At 37.4% G+C, this 21,428-nt stretch overlaps 1 protein-coding gene and 1 long non-coding RNA gene across 4 annotated transcripts in view; one reads left to right on the top strand and one right to left on the bottom strand.

The window, feature by feature from the left end:
• Positions 1-7,848, bottom strand: part of LOC118973140 (uncharacterized) — an 84,468-nt gene extending 76,620 nt beyond the window's left edge. For both annotated transcript variants that reach the window (XR_005062374.2, XR_012130961.1), the window contains exon 1: positions 7,728-7,848. This is a non-coding gene — a long non-coding RNA (uncharacterized lncRNA). The remainder of the gene's footprint in view (positions 1-7,727) is intronic.
• SETD9 (SET domain containing 9) lies at positions 7,831-20,153 on the top strand. 2 transcript variants are annotated; one of them, XM_037022307.2, is made up of 6 exons: positions 7,831-8,055; positions 9,502-9,845; positions 11,416-11,539; positions 11,758-11,873; positions 12,574-12,679; positions 19,662-20,153. In XM_037022307.2, the coding sequence occupies exons 1-6, from the start codon at positions 7,958-7,960 to the stop codon at positions 19,747-19,749; spliced, it is 876 nt and encodes a 291-aa protein (XP_036878202.1). In that variant the 5' UTR covers positions 7,831-7,957; the 3' UTR covers positions 19,750-20,153. The 2 variants fall into 2 exon arrangements, with proteins under 2 accessions (XP_036878202.1, XP_036878201.1); XM_037022306.2 differs by having other exon boundaries at positions 7,833-8,055; positions 9,502-9,869.
• Positions 20,154-21,428: the final 1,275 nt, after the last annotated feature.

Genomic DNA, 21,428 nt, shown 5'->3' with positions numbered 1-21,428 from the left:
CCTGACTTCATCTTTCCCTTCTCCCTTACTACCATGTTCAGCCACACTGGCCTTCTTTTCCTTCTTGAACATATCAAGCTCTTCCCCACTTGAGTGACTTTGAATTTCCTATCCAGAGACTCTCCCCATTGATCTTCCAAAGTTTGGTACATTCTTATCATTTAGGTCTCACTCATTCATGTCACAACCCTAGCCAATGTTATCCACCCCAAGTGACATTTATAAAAAGAGTAAAGTCCTAGTAGAAAAGAGAACACACACAAAAGTTATCCACCCCTCTGTCTTCTCAGTACTCAGCCTCATATTGTTCAGAGCACTCTAATCGCTGACATTATTTATGTGTCTACTTAGTATCTGTTTCCTAACCTAGAGCTTGGGATGTGGTAGGTTCTCATCAAGTTGCTGAAGTCTCATTTTGATCTCTGGAAGTTACAATTCATCTAGAGGCATATACCCTATTTGTGGGTTTTTAGGCTATTAATAATAAAGGTTATTTTTCCCACATGGCATTTTTGTGATTTATAGCATAAATAGGCTTTAAATTGGAAAATACAGCTCATATATCTTACCCTCAACTGTCTAAGGTATTTGGAGTGACTGAAAACAACAATATGAGGTAGGGATAAGGAATCAGAAAAGAGGGCAATTTTGGACAGCAGTCATCTCCACAACTATCAACATTAACCTTTTGCTTGTCATATATACTATGAAATTGTCTGCAAGTCCACTGTTTCTCATTTATCTGTATTTAAAATTTTATGTAAATCATTAAAGACATAGGACACTATCAGCCACTATGACCTAAATGATATTTTTAGAACACTACACCCAACATCTACATAAACACACTCTTTACAGCTGCATATGGTATGTTCACCAAGATAGAGCATATCCTCAGACATAAAACAAGTCAATAAACTGAGAACTGAAATCACACATGTTCTCTAACCACAACAGAATTAAGAACCTATTACAATAAGTTATCTGAGAAAACCCCAAGTATTTGGAAATTAAAAACATACTTCAAAACAATCCATGACATTATAAGGGAAATTTTTTAAATATTTTGTACTAAATGATAATGAAAATACAACTTATCAGAATTTCTGGGATTCAGCTAAAATAATGCTGGGAAGGAAATCTTTAACTTTAGATGCTTATATTAGAAAAAAAGAAAGGTCTAAAATCAGTAATGTAAGGTTCTACTTAAAGAAGCTAGAAAAAGAAGAGCAAAATAAACCAATGTAAATAAAACATATAAACTAATAAAGAATAAAAACCAACAAAATAGGAAATAAACAATAGAGAAAAGCCAAATGTTGTTTGTTTGAAAAAAAAAAGAAACAAACCCCATTACAATGACAAAGTAAAAAGGAACACAAATCACCAAAACCAGGAGTGAAAGTGAGGTTGTAACTATAGATCACACAGACATTAAAGGAACAAATAAACTCTATTTATGAACAGCTTTATGCCAACCAATCTGACAACTCATATGAAATCAATAAATTCCATGAAAAATACAACTTATCAAATTTGAGACAAGATTAAAAGGAAATTTTGAATAGCCCTACATCTTAAAAGAATTTGAATTCAGGAGAGGAGGATCAAGATGGCATAGTACAAAGATCCTGAGCTCACCTTCTCCCATGGACATATCAATATACACAACTACCCAGAGAAAAACTATCTCTGAGAATGAATGGAAGAGTAGCAGAACAGTTATTACAAACTAAGGATATAAATGAAAAGCCACATCAAGACAGGTAGGAGGAGAAACACTGACCAGTCAGGACCCAAAATCCTGGCATGGAAACTCACAAGTGGGAGGGATACCACACTCACAGAGGCCCTCCCCAAGGAATGAGTGGTCCAAGCCCTACACTGGGCTCCCCAGAGGTGTGCACCAGAAAGATGAGCCCCTGTAACATTTGGCTTTGAAAATCAATGGGGCTTATGCCCGGGAAAACCAGAGGACAGAGGAAACCAAGATTCTACTCCCACATACAATCTCACTCACTCTAAGTCCCAGCACAGAGGCAGCAGTTTGAGAAACTCATAGGTTACATGTGAAGGAGATGCACTGACTAATTTCAGGGCATGTGCCAGAGACGTAAGGATCTTTGGAATATTCTCCAGAGACTGAAATGCTTATAGGCACCACTTTTTGTCCACTTAGCTTCAACCCAGCTAGCAAGGCACTGGCAGGAGCCATTTCTGACATTCTCCATTTATTCTGCTAGCACCAAATGCCCCACCCAGGCATTCCCTATGGACTTGCCCTGCCCGAACTGCCAGTGCAGACTGGATGCCTCTCCCAAGCAGCTCCCCACACTGCCGTAACTCTCCAGGTAGCTACCCTGGGGCAGGGCTAGCCACATCAGGGGCCAACCATTCATACCAGTGCATCTGCAGCAATCCCAGTCAGGCCTGAGCCAAATAGCCCATGACCAGCCCTACTTCTGGCAAGTCCACATCAATCACTACCATGAGAGAAGGGTGCACAAAGCTCACACAGGGGATACTTCTGGAGCACCTGGCTTGGGCGTCCAGGGCATTGATGCAGCTGGGCACCACAGGACACCTTCTGCATAAAGTCACTCCTTCAATGACTGGTAGAGGTAACTGATCTATCTAATACATAGAAACAAACACAGAGAGTTAGGCAAAATAAAGAAACAGAGGAATATGTTCCAAACAAAAGAATAAGACAAAACCTCAGGAGACGAACTAAACAAAACAGAGATGTGCAATCTACTAGATAAAGAGTTCAAAGTAATGGTAATAAAGATGTTCACTGAACTTGAAAGAAGAGTGGATGAACACAGTGAGAACTTCAACAAAGAAATAATATAAAAAAGAACCAATCAAGTTGAAAAATACAATAATCGAATGAAAAATCCATCAAACATACTAACATTCACACATAGGGGTCTGAGAATGAGAGGTAAGGAAGGGACAGAAACATATATGAAGAAATAGTCACTGAAAACTTTCCTAACTTGGCAAAGAAAACAGACAACCATATTCAGGAATCATAGAAAGTCCCTAACAAGATGAGCCCAAAGAGACTCACACCAAGACACATTACAAGCAAAGTGTCCACAGTTAAAGAATCTTAAAAGCAGCAAGAGAAAACAACTAGTTACATACAAGGGAACTCCCGTAAGACTATCAGCTGATTCTTCAGCAGAAACTTTACAGGCAGAAGAAAATGGCATGATATGTTCAAAGTGCTGAAAGGAAAAACTTACAACCATGTATATAACCTACCTAGCAAGGTTATCACTCCTAACAGAAGAAGGGATAAGGAGTTTCCCAGATAAGAAAAAGCAAAAGGAGTTCAACAACAATAAACCAGCTTTACATGAAATATTAAAGGTACTTCTTTAAACAAAAATGATCATAACTAGAAATAAAATTATGAAAAAAAAAATCTCACTGGTAATGGTAAACATATACTAAAGGTCTACCACCTACATAGTTGGTATGAAGGTTAAACATAGAAGTAATACAATCATCTAGACTTACAATAATTAGTCAAGGGATAAACAAAATAATGACATCAAAATATAAAATGGGGGAAGTAAAAACACAGTGCTTTTAGAACACACATGAACATACGTGACCATCAACTTAATATAAACTGCTAGGTACATAAGATCTTAGGTATGAACCTCATGGTAACCACAACCTAAATATCTAAAATAGATACACAAAAATAAAGAGAAAGGAGTACAAATGTAACACTAAGGAGAGTAACCAAATCACAAGGGAAAAGAGACAGAAAAAGAAAGGAACATAGAAGAACAACATAAATAACCAGAAAATAATCCACAAAATGGCAGTAGTACATATCTATCAGTAATTACTTTGAAGTAAAAGGACTAAATGCTCTGGTAGCTGAATAGACAAAAAAAAAAAAAAAAAAAGAAGACCCATATTTGTGCTGCCTATGAGAGACTCACTTCATATCTAAACACACACAGACTGAAAGTGAAGGAATGGAAAAAGATATTCCACATGAATGACAGTGAAAAAAAGGGTGGGGTAGCAATATATAAATCATATATAGACTTTAAAACAAGGACTGTAAAAAGAGACAAAAAAGGGCATTACCTAATCATAAAGGAATCATTCTAACAAGAGAATATAACATTTATAAATATCTATACACCCAAGAGAGGAGCACCTAAATATATACAGCAAATACTAATAAACATAAAGGGAGATATTGACAGTAATACAGTAACAGTAGTGGACCTAATACCCCACTTGTATCAATGGATAGATCATCCAGACAGAAAGACCAGTAAGGAAGCAGTGGCTTTCAATGATACATTAGACTAGATGGTCTTAACACATATACACAGGCATTCCATCCAAAAACAGCAGAATGCACATTTTTTTCAAGTGCACATGGAACATTCTACAGGATAGATCACATGGTAGGCCACAAAATGAATGTCAGAAAATTTATGATGACTGAAATCATATCAAGCATCTTGTCCAATCACAACCAGAAATCAACTACAAGAAAAAAAAATGGAAGACACAAAAACATGTGGTGGCCAAAACACAGGCTATTAAACAACATTTGAGTCAATGAAGAAATTGAAGACGAAATTTAAAAATACCAGACAAATGTTAATAGAGATAATGGTTCAAAATCTTTGGGATGCAGAAAAAGCAGTTCTAAGAGGGAAGTTTATAGTGATATAGACCTACCTCAAGAAACAAGAAATTTTTAAATAAACAGTATAACTTTACACCTAAAAGAAAAAAAAAAAGAACAAACAAAGCTCAAAGTTAGTGGAAGGAAGGAAATAGAAGGAAATAAATGAAATGGAAGCTAAAAAACCAATGGAAAAGATCAATGAAACTAAGAGCTGGTTCCTTTGAAAAGATAAACAAAACTGATAAACCTTTAGCCAGACTCATCAAGGTAAAAAGAGTAAGGGCTCAAATAAATAAAATCAGAAATGAAGGAAGTTATAACTAACACCACAGAAATACAAAGGATTATAAGAAATTGCTATGAAAAAATTATATGCCAACAAATTGAACAATGTAGAAGAAATGGATAAATTACTAGAATCATACAATCTCCAAGACTGAACCAGAAGTAGAAAGTCTGAACAGACTGATTACTAGTAACAAAATAGAATCAGTAATTAAAAACTCCAAACAAACAAAATTCTAGGACCAGATGGCTTCACCAGTCAATTCCAATAAACATGTAAAGAAGAGTTTATACTCATACCTTCTCAAACTATTACAAAAACAACTGAATAGGAAGGAAGGTTTCCACATTTATTCTACAAGGCCAGCATTACCCTGATATCAAAACCAAAGACACCATAAAAAAATGAATGGTTTTTCAAATTGCCACAAATCTCCAAAAGTTTTTCCAATGTATTTATTGAAAAAAAAATCTGAATATAAGTGGACCCATGTAGTGCAAACCTATGTTGTTCAAGGGCTAACTGTATTTGCATACTGAATTCAACAATATTTTTAAAGTATCATATACCATGATCAAGTGGGATTTAGTCCAGGGATACAAGAATGGTTCAATATTTGTAAGTCAATCAACATGTACACCACATTCACAAAAAGAAGGATAAAAATTACATGATCATCTCAATAGATGTAGAAAAAGCATTTGATAAAATTCCACATGCATTTATGATAAACTCTCAACAAAGTGATTTCAGAGGGAACATACCTCAACATAGCAAAGGCTATATATGACAAACCCACAGCTAAGATCACACTCAGTGGTGAACACTTGGAAGTTTTTCCTCTAAGATCAGGAACTAGACAAGGATGCCCACTCTCACACTTTTATTTCAACATAGTATTGGAAGTCTTAGCCACAGCAATCAGAGAAGAAAAGAAATAAAGAATGTCCAAGCTGGAAAAGAAGTAAAACTGTCACTATTTGCAGATGACATGATACTATACACAGAAAATCCTGGACTCCATCAAAAAACTATTAGAATAAATGAATTTAGTAAAGTGGCTGGATACAAAATTAATATACATGAATCTCCACATTTCTATACACTAATAATGAACTATCAGTAGGAGAAATTAAGAAAACTATCACATTGACAACTACACAAAAAGAATAAATTACCTAGGAAAAAATTTAACCAAGGAGGTGAAAGACCTGTACAATGAAAACTAAAAGATATTGATGAAATAAGTTGAAGACAACACAAATAAATGGAAAGATATTCCACGCCTATGGATTGGAAGAACTAATATTGTTAAAATGTCCACACTACCAAAGCAATCTACAGATTTAATGCAATCCTTATCAAAATACTAATGGTACTTTTCACAGAAGAACAAACAATGCAAAACATTTTGTGGAACCACAGAGGACTCCAAATAGCCAAAGAAATCCTAAGAAAGAATAGAGCTGAAGATTTCATGCTCCCTGATTTCAAACTACTTTACAAAGCTACAGTAATCAAAACAGTATGGTAGTGTCAGAGAAACAGACACAAAGATCAATGGAATAGAATAGAGAGGAAATAAACCCATACTTATATAGTCTATACTCAATCTTCAACAAAAAAGCTAGAATATACAACTGGGAAAAGACAGTCTCCCCAGTAAATGATGCTGGGAAACCTGGGCAACTACATTCAAAAGAATGAAACTGGACCATTCAACTTGGTTTCTGCTTTCTGGGAGAGCTGGTGTACCTCCTGCACCTGATTTCACCAAGTGAATGTGCTTCCTGGCAGTTACAGAGGCCTGATCCGCCTCCGTAACTGCACAATTAAGCTGAGCAGACCAACAGGGTAGAAGGTATAGTGGACACCAGGAAAGCTTAATCAGATACAAAATTTAGGAAAATGATCCATATTTGGAGAATAGTAATCAAAGAATCATTTAATTCAGAAAATATAGAAGGGAAGCAACTACACAAAAGAGAAAAAGATGAAGTATAAAATGGACTGGTTTCATCCTTTTGTTAATATGGAATATCCTTTTGATTGATTTGCAGGTAATGAACCATCCATGTATCGCTGAAATAAGTCCCACTTGGTCACGGTGAATGATCCTTTGAATGGATTTTTAAATTCAGTTTGCTAATATTTTGTTGAGGATTTTTGCCTCTATGTTCATCAGGGATATCGGTAATTTTCTTTTTTTGGTATCTTTGGGTGGTTTTGAATCAGGGTAGCACTGGCCATTTAGAAGGAATTCAGAAGCATTCCTTTCTCTTCAGTTTTTTTTTTCTTTTGGAATAGTTTGAGAACACAGTACCTGATGGCAGAGCTGCTAAAGTTTACCAACATCCTATACGATATTGGTGTGAAATAGAGACCTTAGTAGATATTCTCTTTCCTTTTATTCCTTTCTGGAATAGAACAAATTAGTCCTAAGGCCACTTGCTTTTGCCAGAATTTTCTCTTGGTTTTGCCTTAAATTTCTCAGTTCATTTTCGACTTTTGGTTAGAATTCACTCTCACTCTCAGGCAAAAAACAGGAAAGCAAACTTCTGGCCTGAGGAAATGGCACCAACACATTTATTTCTTAATAAACACTTGTTGATTTGAAGATGGTTGAGGGATTCTTGGAGTTCGTCCCCACTGAAACTAAGCCTCGTCTAAACTCGTCCTAAGTGTGTGCGTGCATGTGTCTATATACACGAGCGAATAGAAAAATAAAAATGGAATAGGCGAGCCTCCTTCAGCTCTACGCACCTCTGATTCAGCAGGCTGGGGTCAATAACGGGCAGGCTCGGAGGCCACCGGCGACAAGAGCGACTGGGTACCAGGGCCATCCAAGCGCAGCGCTACTGGAGTAGGCCGAGGAGGCGGAGACTGAGTAGAGGCGGGGTGGTGCAGCCTCCGCTCCTCCCCAGGCGGGGGTGGGCCCGAGCCCGCGACCCGCCTCTCCCGCCCGGAGCTCGTTACGGCGCCCCGGGACAGCCATGCCGGATCGTCTGCTGCAGGGCCTGTGGCAGCGGTGGCGCCGTTACAAGTACCGCTTTGTACCTTGGATCGCGCTGAACCTAAGCCATAACCCAAGGTGAGAGAGCGAAGCGGCTGGACAGGGGGCGCCTTCCCTCAGCCCTGTAGCGCCCCGCCGCCCCTAGCCTGAGGCGTGGACCCCGAGGTGGGCGGAGTCCTAGGCGTGCGGAGCCGCATGCAGACGTAACTTCAGACGGCCGAGGGGCCCGAAGCGGGCGGGACCTGAGTGGGCGGAGTCAGAGGTGGACGAGGCTGAGGCTGACGGTGTCCGAGGAAGGCGGAGGCCTGAAGAGGACTCGGGGCTTTAGGTGGGCGGGGCCTGAGACCAGTTTCCCATCGCACCCCGCGCGCCTAGGTCTGCGAGCGGCATTCTCCCGCGGCCAGGGCCGCTGGGTTTTTCCTGCGGTCCCCACCGGCTGGGGTGCCTGTGTCTGGGCAAAAAACAGTAACTTCTGAAAAAGAAGAAAACTCGTACAGCGTGAGGGTTTGTGGCCTTTTTCGCAGCCAAGGAAGAATTAGAAGCTTGAAATTTCTTAGAAAAGCCAAGCCGAGATTTATTTCACAGCTCTGTAGTATTTACGTGGCGAATGCAAGACAACCTGGCTGTGAGCGTAGCAGCTTGGAGTAGCTGAACTATAAAAACGAGCAAAAACCACTAAAAGAAAGTCAGTGTTGGGCTTAAAATAAGGGCTTGCTTTAATGTCTGAAGAAAGGGATCCAGCTGAGTTGGTGGCCGTGAAACAGCCGTATTGACGGCTTTAGTAAGTGACACGCTACTGATCTGCAGGAAGTGCACGTAATGTTCTCTTAAATAGGCGCACTAGCTTCGTTGAAGGCCAGTTAACAGCCACAAAACTTTCCCAAAGTTTCATGCTATAGAGATGTGGAATCAGATGCATCATTATATAGAACTGTGAGGCGGGAATTGCTTCCTTTTTGTACAGAAGTAAAAACAATGCCATTGTGGAAATAAAAATGATACCGTCATTAAAGAAGTACTGCTGGGAGAGAAGGTGACAAAAGTGTTATGTTGACTTAAATTTGCCTTTGAAACACCCGCCTGTAAAAAGAACCATTGGAATAGGAGGAGTCTCACGTGATACAATTAACATAATGACTGTAGGTATAGTGGGGAAAAGAGCTCTGTTTCTGCTTCTGGCACCCCCACTTAACCAGCCTTAGGACTTTGGGCAAGTTCCATAACATCTCAAAACCTCAGTTTCCTTGTCTGCAAAAATGAGATAATGAATATAAGCACCCAACAGCATTTGGTATATAGATCCGGCCTTTCATAAATATTGGCTATTGTTAACTTGTTGGTAGGTATTCTTGGGAGTTAGGTAACTAAATCTACCCCCAAACAACTCTTCTCCAAATTTCTTGGTTTAATGCCCTTCAGACACATGAGAATAATCTTCATTAAGGCCTGCATCCCGGAAGGTATCAAGATTGTCTGGCTTTTATCAATTAAAGGGTGGTGAATAGAAACTTTTCCCATTTTCAGGACCCTCCGATATGTTCCAGAAGAATCCAAAGACAAAGTTATCTCAGATGAAGATGTCCTAGGAACATTGCTGAAAGTTTTCCAGTCTCTATTCATAAATGATTTAAATAAACAATCAGACCTCTTGACTATGCTTCCAGAACCTGTTAAATCAAAATATCAAGACCTACTTTCAGTTCAACGTCCAAGGGTGGAACTGCTTGAATATAGACATCAACAGCAAAATATCTTTAAACCAGAAGAAATTCTTTATAAGACACTGGGCTTCAGTGTTGCCCGAGCAACTAGCTCATTGATTTCTGCTGGAAGAGGTGTCTTCATTACTAAAGGATTGGCACCAAAAGGCACGGTTGTATCTATGTATCCTGGTAATGGCATAATTAGTAGTTTGCCAATATTTCTTTCTTTTTTTTTTTTTAGATAAATATTTTTTATTGAAGGGTAGTTGACACACAGTATTATATTAGTTTCAGGTGTACAACACAGTGATTTAACATTTATATACATGATAATTCTAGGTACCAGCTATCACCATACCAAGTTGTTACAATATTTTGACCATATTCCTTATGCTATACATTACATCCCGGTTACTTATTTATTTTACAATTGGAATTGTGTACTTTTTTTTTTTTTTTTTTTTGTGAGGGCATCTCTCATATTTATTGATCAAATGGTTGTTAACCACAATAAAATTCTGTATAGGGGGGTCAATGCTCAATGCACAATCATTAATCCACCCCAAGCCTAATTTTCGCCAGCAATATTTCTTATATACAGATAAATATAAGTTCAACAAATACCAAGCTATGTAATTCTTAGAGTAAGGAGTTGAATCAGAACTCAGATTTCCGTAGATTTTTTAAAAGCCTGATTTGGAAATCAGCTGTTTTGTAAATTATCTTATGTGTTAGAAAGTATCCTGGAGTGTATGTTGTGAGAAATTGTTTTTTTAAGGAAATTTTTCTAGTCAGTGTTTAAATTTAACAGAATATAGTATAGCCAACTTTGATAAGACCAATTACTTAGAAAGCACTAGAGAATTAACCAGTTTGGCTTAGATAATAACTAAAGGTATAGGTTAAAAAGTAAAAGAATTTAAACCCATAAATCCCTGAATAAAGAACAACTTGCCATTTCTACACTTGGAAAGTAAAGCAGCTTCTTTGCAAAGGATCATTGACTAGAATGCTCAGTAGAATATGTTGTTTGTTAAACTAACATTATATTTTGATGTAGTGGAAAAATGTGTGTGAATATTTAAGTCAGATCTGTGTTTTAACAGTCATTCTGCTATTTTCAAATTTTACATCCCTAAGCAAGGGAATCAGTTTCTTCCTACACAACTTACCTAACTGCAAAAGCTAAGCAGAACAAGCCAGCAACAAATTAATACTAAAATAATAGATCAACATGCCTGGAACACAAGAAGACTGAGTAAACATTTACTTTTCTCCTTTCCTCCATTGCCAGGGAAAGGGCAAACAACCTGAATGTCATACTCATCTATTCTCACATATGTCCATGTTATATCATGGTTATCAACAAAATACATTTTTTAAAAGACTCTTTAATTGACTTCAGCTCATGCTCTACTTATTAAAAAAAGAACACATACAGCTTTGTAAAACTGAGTCTAAGATGTGGTGGTCTCATTTTTCTTAACCAAAATAGTCATATTTTATTTGGCTCTATGGACAAGTTAGTTCTGTGCTCCATCTGCTATTGGGCACTCTAAAGGCGGGAAGCAGCAAACGATAATGTGATGGTCTAGATTGGAGGTGAAATATTAGAAAAAGGTAGAGAACTTAGAACAAGTCCTTCAGGTTATCTTTATGTCCCAGAGAAAGGTCCTTATCATGATGTTTGTGATTTTTCCATGTTGCTGTAGTATGTCTTTGTCTTGAATAACAGGTACAGTATATCAGAAGTATGAGCCAATCTTTTTCCAGTCCATTGGAAATCCATTTATTTTTAGATGCCTGGATGGGATACTCATTGATGGAAATGACAAAGGAATATCAAAAGTTGTGTACAGGTAAGTCATTGCCCATATTCCAATTTAATAATCAGAGACAGAACCACACCACAATGACTATTATCACTAGCGTTGGTACTTTAAATAAAAATCTATTTAGGAAGCTGCTGTATTGATTAGACAAAAGTTTTTTCAGAGAAATTGCAGTTGTTTGGTTCTAGGGTTTATTTTTTATTTTTGAATTACAATCCCTTAGTTAATGCTTTCACCTGTTTCAGATCTTGCAATGGGAGGGATCAACTTGGCCCTTTAAAAATGAGTGACAGTACATGGCTAACATCAGAAATTCATAATCCACTGGCTGTAGGACAGTATGTCAACAATTGTTCAAATGGTAAGTTGGCATTATGGGGCTGTGAGACAAGATATAAATACAGCAGAGGTAATTCTCCTTTGCCATGTGACTGAGAGCCAGAGGTAGTTGAGTTTAACATCTCAGCAATTCAAAGCCTTTATGTAACATTTTGAGGGCAGATATCAAAAAGAGAATTTGGGGAAATTGTGATATACATTAATTGGAATTCTTTCATTTACTATTTTTGTTTGGGTTTCATAGTAAATAAAGGCAGTTGATAACTTCCCTTTTGATCAATACTATTTTACCATTTTTCAATAGTTTTCAATAGATTATTTTGTCGGTGCCTTAATATGGCCTTAATAGATTAATCGCTAGACGGGTATTCCCTTTCCTTGGCTAAATTTGTGAGTTACTTACCTTCTCTAGAGCTTGACTCTTTCATTAGTTTGATCATTTGGCTACATTTAGCATAGGCTTTGGTGTTAGGAAAACATGAACTTGAAGCCTGACTCTTAACATTTAACCTTACTGAGTCTCTGTTTTCTGATCCTCAAAAAGTAAATAATAAAACATACATATATCCGTATGTATCTAGCAGTTCCTGAAATATAATAGTGATTATTAATTTGAGCATGTTCTGGTAATTTATAAAACCAAATATCAAGTGTCATAATTCAGTATTGTTTTCCATGACCTTGTAAAATGGATGTTTCTAAAAGTTTATACTTGTTCCTAGATAGAGCAGCTAATGTCTGTTATCAGGAATTTGATGTGCCTGAAGTTTTCCCTTTAGAACTGAAGCAGTATCTTCCAAACATCGCCTACAGCTGTGACAAACAAAGGTTAGTCTTCTAGAAGAGCTTTTTCTATCTTCTGTCTCATGCTGTACTTTAAAAAAATTTTTTCTAAGAAAAAGCTATGTAAAATTTGGGTTTAGTAGGGTTTTTTTGGTAGAAAATTGTAACTTAGATTTTTATGTTCTTCTCACCTCAATATTAATCTATACTTATTTAAAATTAAAAATTTCCATTAACTTAGTTCAATCTTCTTTTCATTACCCATTTTTTTCTATGTAGTACTTTATAACCTTAAAGTTTTTTTCAAGTGATTCTGTTGTTTTCCCTACTTACAAAATCTTCAAATACATTTTTATTTTAATCATTTTATGGATCATGTTTTCTACCTTACATGAGTGCACCCAGTTGAAGAAAGGGGCCAGATTATGCTATTATTTCTTTCTTTAAAAAATTTTTTGTTAGGGTATTATTGATATACACTCTTATGAAGCTTTCACATGAAAAAACCATGTGCTTACTACATTCACCCATGTTACCGTGTATCCCCCCATACCCCATTGCAGTCACTGCCCATCAGTGTAGTAAGATGCCACACAGTCACTATTTGCCTTCTCTGTACTACACTGTCTTCCCCATGATCCCCACTACACCATGTGTACCAATCATAATACCCCTGAACCCCTTCTCCCTCCCTCCCCAACCACCCTCCCCGACCTCTCCCCTTTTGTAACCGCTAGTCCCTTCTTGGAGTCTGTGAGTCTGTTGCTGTTTTGTTCCTTCAATTTTGCTTCATTGTTATACTCCACAAATGAGGGATATCATTTGGTACTTGTCTTTCTCTGCCTGGCTTATTTCACTGAGCATAATATCCTCCAGCTCCATCCATGTTGTTGCAAATGGTAGGATTTGTTTCTTTCTTATGGCTGAATAGTATTCCATTGTGTATATGTACCACCTCTTCTTTATCCATTCATCTACTGATGGACATTTAGGTTACTTTCATATCTTAGCTATTGTAAATAGTACTGCAGTAAACCTAGGGGTTCTTATCTCTTTTTGAATCTGGGATCTTGTTTTCTTTGAGTAAATTCCTAGGAGTGGAATTTCTGGGTCAAATGGTATTTCTATTTTTAGTTTTTTGAAGAACCTCCATATTGCTTTCCACAATGGTTGAACAAGCTTACATTCCCACCAGCAATGTAGGAGGATTCCCCTTTCTCCGCATCTTCACCAACATTTGTTTTTCTTAGTCTTTACGATACTGGCCATCCTAACTCGTGTGAGGTAATATCTCATTGTGGTTTTAATTTGCATTTCTCTGATAACTAGCGATGTGGAGCATCTTTTCATGTGACTGTTGGCCATCTGAATTTCTTCTTTGGAGAATTTTCTGCTCATATCCTCCACCCATTCTCAATCGGGTTATTTGACTTTTGGGTGTTGAGGCTTGTGAGTTCCTTATATATTTTGGATGTTAACCCCTTGTCAGATATGTCATTTACAAATATATTCTCCCATACTGTAGGATGCCTTTTTGTTCTATTGGTGGTGTCCTTTGCAGTACAGAAGCTTTTTAGTTTGACGTAGTCCCATGAGTTCATTTTTGCTTTTGTTTCCCTTGCTTGAGGAGATGCATTCAGAAAACAGTTGCTCATGTTTATGTTCAGGAGATTTTTGCCTATGTTATCTTCCAAGAGTTTTAAGATTTCATGTCTTACATTCAGGTCTTTGATCCATTTCGAGTTTACTTTTGTGTATGGGGATAGACAGTAACCCAGTTTCATTCTCTTGCATGTAGCTGCCCAGTTTTGCCAACAACAGCTGTTGAAGAGGCTGTTTCCCCATTGTATATCCATGCCTCCTTTATCATATATTAATTGATCATATATGCTTGGGTTTATATGTAGGCTCTCTAGTCTGTTCCATTAGTCTATAGGTCTGTTCTTGTGCCAGTACCAAATTATTGTGATTACTGTGGCTTTGTAGTAGAGCTTGAAGTTGGGGAGCATAATCCCCCCAGCTTTATTCTTCCTTCTCAGGATTGCTTTGGCTATTCAGAGTCTTTTGTGGTTCCATATGAATTTTAGAACGATTTTCTCCAATTCATTGAAGAATGCTGTTGGTATTTTGATAGGGATTGCATTGAATCTGTAGATTGCTTTAGGCAGTATGGCCATTTTGACAATATTAATTCTTCCTATCCATGAGCATGGGATGTGTTTCCATTTATTGGTATCTTCTTTAATTTCTCTCATATGTGTTTTATAGTTTTCAGTGTATAGGTCTTTCACTTCCTTCATTAAGTTTATTCCAAGGTATTTTATTCTTTTTGATGCAATTGTGAATGGAATTGTTTCTCTTTCTGCTAGTTCATCATTAGTGTATAGGAATGCAACAGATTTCTGTGTATTTTGTGTCCTGCAACGTTATTGAATCAGATATTAGATCTAGTAGTTTTGGAGTGGATCCTTTAGGGTTTTTTATGTACAATATCATATCATATGCAAACAGTGACAGTTTAACTTCTTCCTTACCAATCTGGATGCCTTTTATTTCTTTGTGTTGTCTGATTGCTGTGGCTAGGACCTCCAGTACTATGTTGAATAAAAGTGGAGAGAGTGGAAATCCTTGTCTTGTTCCTGATCTTAAAGGAAAAGCTTTCAGATTCTTGCTGTTAAGTGTGATGTTGGCTGTGGGTTTGTCATATATGGCCTTTATTATGTTGAGATACTTCCCCTCTAGATCCATTTTGCTGAGAGTTTTTATCATGAATGGATGTTGAATTTTGTCAAATGATTTTTCAGCATCTATGGAAATGATCATGTGGTTTTTGTCCTTCTTTTTGTTGATGTGGTGGGTGGTGATGATGGATCTTCTAATATTGTACCATCTTTGCATCCCTGGAATAAATCCTACTTGATCATGATGGATGATCTTTTTGATGTATTTTTGAATTCAGTTTGCTAATACTTTGTTGAGTCTTTTTGCATCTATATTCATCAGGGATATTGGTCTGTAATTTTCTTGATTAGGGTGATACTGGCTTCATAGAGTGAGTTTGGAAGTATTCCCTCTTCTTCTACTTTTTGGAAAACTTTAAGGAGAATGGGTACTAGGTCTTCACTAAATGTTTGATAAAATTCAGAAGTGAAGCCATGTGGTTCAGGGGTTTTTGTTCTTAGGTAGTTTTTTGATTACCAGTTCAATTTCATTGCTAGTTGGTCTGTTCAGATTTTCTGTTTCTTCCTTGGTCAGCCTTGGAAGGTTGTATTTTTCTAGAAAGTTGTCCATTTCTTCTAGTTTGTTAGTATATAGTTTTTCATAATATTCTCTAATAATTCTTTGTATTTCTGTGATGTCTGTAGTGATTTTTCCTTTCTCATTTTTGATTTTGTTTATGTGTGTAGACTTTCTTTTTTTCTTTATAAGTCTGGCTAGGGGTTTATGTATTTTGTTTATTTTCTTGAAGAACCAGCTCCTACTTTCATTGATTCTTTCTATTGTTTTCTTCTTCTCAATTTTATTTATTTCTGCTCTTATCTTTATTATGTCCCTCCTACTGACTTTGGGCCTCATTTGTTCTTCTTTTTCTAGTTTTGTTAATTGTGTTTAGATTGTTCATACAGCATTGTTCTTCTTTCCTGAGGTAGGCCTGTATTACAGTATACTTCCCTTTTAGCACGGACTTCGCTGCGTCCCATAGATTTTGTGGTGTTGAATTACTGTTGTCATTTGTCTCCATATATTGCTTGATCTGTTTTTTATTTGTCATTGACCCATTGGTTATTTAGGAGCATGTTGTTAAGCCTCCATGTGTTTATGGGCTTTTTTGTTTTCTTTGCGTAATTTACTTCTAGTTTCATAGCTTTGTGGTCTGAGAAGCTGGTGGGTACAATTTCAATCTTTTTGAATTTACTGAGGCTCTTTTTGTGTCCTAGTATATGATCTGTTCTTGAAAGTGTCCCATGTGCACTTGAGAAGAATGTGTATCCTGCAGCTTTTGGGTGTAGAGTTCTGTAGATATCTGTTAGGTCCATCTTCTCTAATGTGTTGTTCAGTGCCTCTGTCTCCTTACTTACTTTCTGTCTGGTTGGTCTGTCCTTTGGAGTGAGTGGAGTGTTGAAGTGTCCTAGAATAAATGCATTGCATTCTGTTTCCCCTTTTAATTCTGTATTTGTTTCACATATGTAGATCCTCCTGTGTTAGGTGCATAGATATTTATAATGGTTACATCCTCTTCTTGGATTGACCCCTTTATCATTATGTAATGTCCTTCTTTGTCTCTTGTGACTTTCTTTGTTTTGAAGTCTGTTTTGTCTGATACAAGTACTGCAACACCAGCTTTTTGTCCCTGTTAGTTGCATGAAATATCTTTTTCCATCCCTTCTCTTTTAGTCTGTGTATGTCTTTGGGTTTAAAGTGAGTCTCTTGTAGGGAGCATATAGATGGGTCTTGTTTTTTTATCCATTCAGTGACTCTGTGTCTTTTGATTAGTGCATTCAGACCATTTACATTTAGGGTGATTATCGATAGTAATGTACTTATTGCCATTGCAGGCTTTAGATTTGTGGTTACCAAAGGTTCAAGGATAACTTCCTTACTATCTAAGAGTCTATCTTAACTCACTTAGTGTGCTATTACAAACACAATCTAAAGGTTTTTTTTCCCTTTTCTTCTTCCTCCATTCTTTATATGTTAGGTATCATATTCTATACCCTTTGTCTATCCCTTTTTTATTACCTCTGGTGACAGCTATTAAACCTTAGGAACACTTCCATCTATAGCATCCCCTCCAAAATACACTGTAGAGATGGTATTTGGGAGGTAAATTCTCTCAGCTTTTGCTTACCTGGAAATTGTTTAATCCCTCCTTCAAATTTAAATGACAATCTTGCCGGATAGAGTATTCTTGGTTCGAGGCCCTGCTGCTTCATTGCATTAAATATATCATGCTACTCCCTTCTGGCATGTAAGGTTTCTGCTGAGAAGTCTGATGATAGCCTGATGGCTTTCCTTTGTATTTGATCTTAGTTCTCTCTCTGGCTGCTTTTAAGTCTGTCCTTGTCATTGATCTTTACCATTTTAATTACTGTATGTCTTGGTGTTGTCCTCCTTAGGTCCCTTGTGTTGGGAGATCTATGGATCTCCATGGCCTGAGAGACTCTCTCCTTCCCTAGATTGGGGAAGTTTTCAGAATTACTTCCTCTAAGAAACTTTCTATCCCTTTTTCTCTCTTTTCTTCTTCTGATACTCTTATAATACAAATATTGTTCCACTTGGATTGGTCACACAGTTCTCTCAATATTCTTTCATTTTTGGAGATCCTTTTTTCTCTCTGTGCCTCAGTTTCTTTGTATTCCTCTTCCCTAGTCTCTATTTATCTTCTCCTCTGCCATATCTAATCTGCTTTTAATACCCTTCATTGTGTGCCTCAGTGATTGCAGCTCCATCCTAAATTCGTTCCTGAGTTTTTGAATATTTTTCTGTACCTCCAGGAGAATGTTTATGACTTTCATTTTGAAATCTCAGGAAGATATATTAGTTCAGTTCACTCGATCCTTTTTCTAGTGTTGAGATTTTGCTTTGAACCAGGTTCCTTTGATGTTTCATATTTGTATGTGGCATCCTCTAGTGCCCAGAAGGTCTACTTTTCTGGAGCTGCTCAGCCTCTGGAGCGATGTCGGGGGTTGCAGGGGAGTGGTGCTATTGCCTGGGGGGGAGGAAAGAGCTTTTTCCTGCTTCCCGGCTGCTATGCCTATCTCCACTGCCAGAACCAGTGGGCTGAACACACAGGTATAAGCCTCTATGCTTTGTGTTTGTAGCTGCTGTAAACGGGGCTTCTCTCTGGCTGGCCTGATGCCAGGGCAGGAGCTGCTGTTTGCGAGGCAGGTGCAGGTTAGCCAGGAGGAAGAAGGCGCAGCAGGCTGTGTATCATGGTGGGGCCCTTGGAGCTCCATAGCCAGCCAGGGGGATGGAGCACCTGAAGATCGTTTAAGTTGCCATCCCTGTTCCATGATGTCTGTTCTTTCCTCCAGGTTTATGTAGTCTGGCACAGCCTTCTTTCCTGTTCTCTTTCAGGATTAGTTGTATTAATTATATTTTCGTATTATATGTGGTTTTAGGAGGAGGTCTCGGTCTCACCTCTCACACCACCATCTTTAATCCCTCCCCTAACCTATTATTTCTTTAGCCCATTTCACTATTAGGTTTGAAAACTTAATATTGAAAAAAAGGGAAATGCTCAGAAGATACATATTTTTAATGTAATTTTTTTTCTGTTCATTAAGTGGAAAGTCTGAGGATGTTCGTGTAACTATTTCTAAGTATAAATAATTCTGTAGAGTTTTTTCTCATCAATAATGCTATGGGAAGATAGAATTTTTATATCATTTCACTGAGCTGCCAGGTGCTAGCAAGTTTAATTTGTATGGCTCCTATTAAATTTACCTTTTAAGATAAATGATATTTAAAACTTAGACTATTCCCTGTATTTATAACTTGATAACTTTTCTATCTATATATGTCTGTTTCTTTCTTTAGCAATTAGGTTTTTTTTAGCCATATACTCTTGGGACATAATGTCGTTACTGTTCAACAAGTACAGAAAAAGTTAAATGAGTAGGAACATTGAAAGGTACATATGTCTTGTGTCCATAAAAAGTATTTTTTAAAATTCCAATTTTAAGTAATGTTTCCAGTTTTGTAGAATATAAAGGTACAAATTAATTTTAAAAAGTCATTTTAAGTGCCTTTTGTGATACCAGTTTTAGGGTGTGAACACAGAAAACATGTTCAGAAGAGATGGTCAGTTGTATAAACTTATTGATTTGTGGTCTTTTTAAATAATATAGACAAACTCTACTTCAAAATACCTCCATCAAGGATAAGAACGGATTCCTTATGGAAATCAAATGTATAAATAAGTGATAGTAAAGAATCTAAATAAGCTTACATCTATAAAACCCATATTGGTTGTATTAAAAATATGAGCTTGTATACTTCTGATTTTGTGTATTTTTGTTTTCAGCGCACTTCGATGTGTTGTTCTTGTCGCACTCAGGGACATTGAACAAGGAGAAGAGCTTTTTTCAAACTACTATACAATTGTCAGCTAACTCTGAATTACAAGTTAGGTTTTCCACTCAGCCATTAATTCTAAATATTTTTTTAAATCATTTTTTCTGAGTTCCACCTGTAGAACAAATACTTCAAGACTTAATTGGAGTGGGAATTTTTTTGTTTTTATTGTTAATATTTTTGTGCCAATTCCATGATAAAAGCTATTTGCTTCATTAATTTCCAATTTATTGTACAGTTCGTTTTAATTGGTTTTTACCTACACAGAAGTTATTAAACCTACTGCCTGAACTTATAATTTCAATTTTTTGTTTAGTTTGTGTACCTCTATGTAGTGGTTTGTAAAATTTAGCTAAGTCATCAGCAATTCTTATACTGTTGATGTACATAGACCTTATAAACTTTATTTTTACAAAATAAAGCCAAACATATTTGTCGTGTTGTCATGGGTTTATAGGTGTGTGTGTGTGTAATTTAAAGATTGTTTTAGCTGAATAAGGGGTAGTTGAAGGGGGTCATATTATACTATTTTCCTTTACTTGAACATTTACACACACACACTTTAAAACACTAAAAGAGAATATGAAAAAGATGGTTTTGGCATAGAAATATAGTTAAAAGATAGTAGTGCTTGGAGGAACACCTATTCCCCAATTTCTCATGTTACCACGTGGAGGGCTTCCATTACTAGTACTCCTCATCTCTCTCTCCACCCATTGAAGAGAGTGATTTTCTGAAACTATCTTTGGAGAAGAACTAGGTACCCGTGGTCCAGACCCTGCACCTATGGACTCTGCCAGCAGAGAATACATCCCCTATGCCTTGTGCAGAGAGCAGCCTTAAAATTGGCCCAGCCAGTGACCAAGTTTAGTCTAGTTCAGAAGTGCAATATTACTGAGCTGACCTGGCCACAGCTCTGAAGCCACCTTCTCCAGAGTTTCATTAGTAATAAGTTACTTTGATCTCCATAAACCTGACTCCAATTCTCAGTTCCAAACTTAGATGAAGAGGAAGATGTTATTAACAGGGCACCTCAAATTCTAACATGGAGCCTGTATAACCAGATTCTGGCCACCTTCACTGCTACACCAACAGCTTTTCACTTAGTTTTAATTTCAGTAGGCTCCTAATTGCCTTCCCTATTTCTATTCCTGCCAGTTTTACAGAATAGATCACCAAGAGTGACTCCTTGATACGTTAAGTCAGATCTTGACCCCACCTCTACTCAAGACCCTCGGATTACTCCCTCTGTAGTGGAGTACATGCTGAAATCCTTCACATATATGATCTGGCTGCTCATTACCTCTGATCTCATCTGCTCACTCCACCCCAACCACACCTGCCTCCTTGCCACTCCTGGAGCCTACTGGGCACACCCCACTTAGGGCTTTTTCACTAGTTCTCTCTGCCTGCTAAGATCTTTCCCCAGATAACCACATGGCTCATTCCCTCCATCACCTTGCCTAACCACCCAATTGAAATTTAGTCTCCAACTCTCACTGCTCACACTTGCCATTCCATTTCCTTTCTTTTTCCCTATAACATGTATCATGTTTACATACATGTTACATCCATGGGAGCATCTGATTCCTTCCTCAACCTCATTTGTCTGATCCAGAGAAACCAGAGGGGTTCATCTTGTAAGAAAGCCAACCTACTTGATCGAGAAGATCCTGTCACCCAGAACTTCATGTGAAAAATAGAGAAACTAGCTCCT

This window comes from Manis javanica, chromosome 1 (assembly GCF_040802235.1).
Source record: "Manis javanica isolate MJ-LG chromosome 1, MJ_LKY, whole genome shotgun sequence".
NCBI classification, from domain to species: domain Eukaryota; kingdom Metazoa; phylum Chordata; class Mammalia; order Pholidota; family Manidae; genus Manis; species Manis javanica.
Note: the sequence above shows the minus strand (reverse complement) of the source record. Positions and strands in the feature narration are given on the sequence as shown.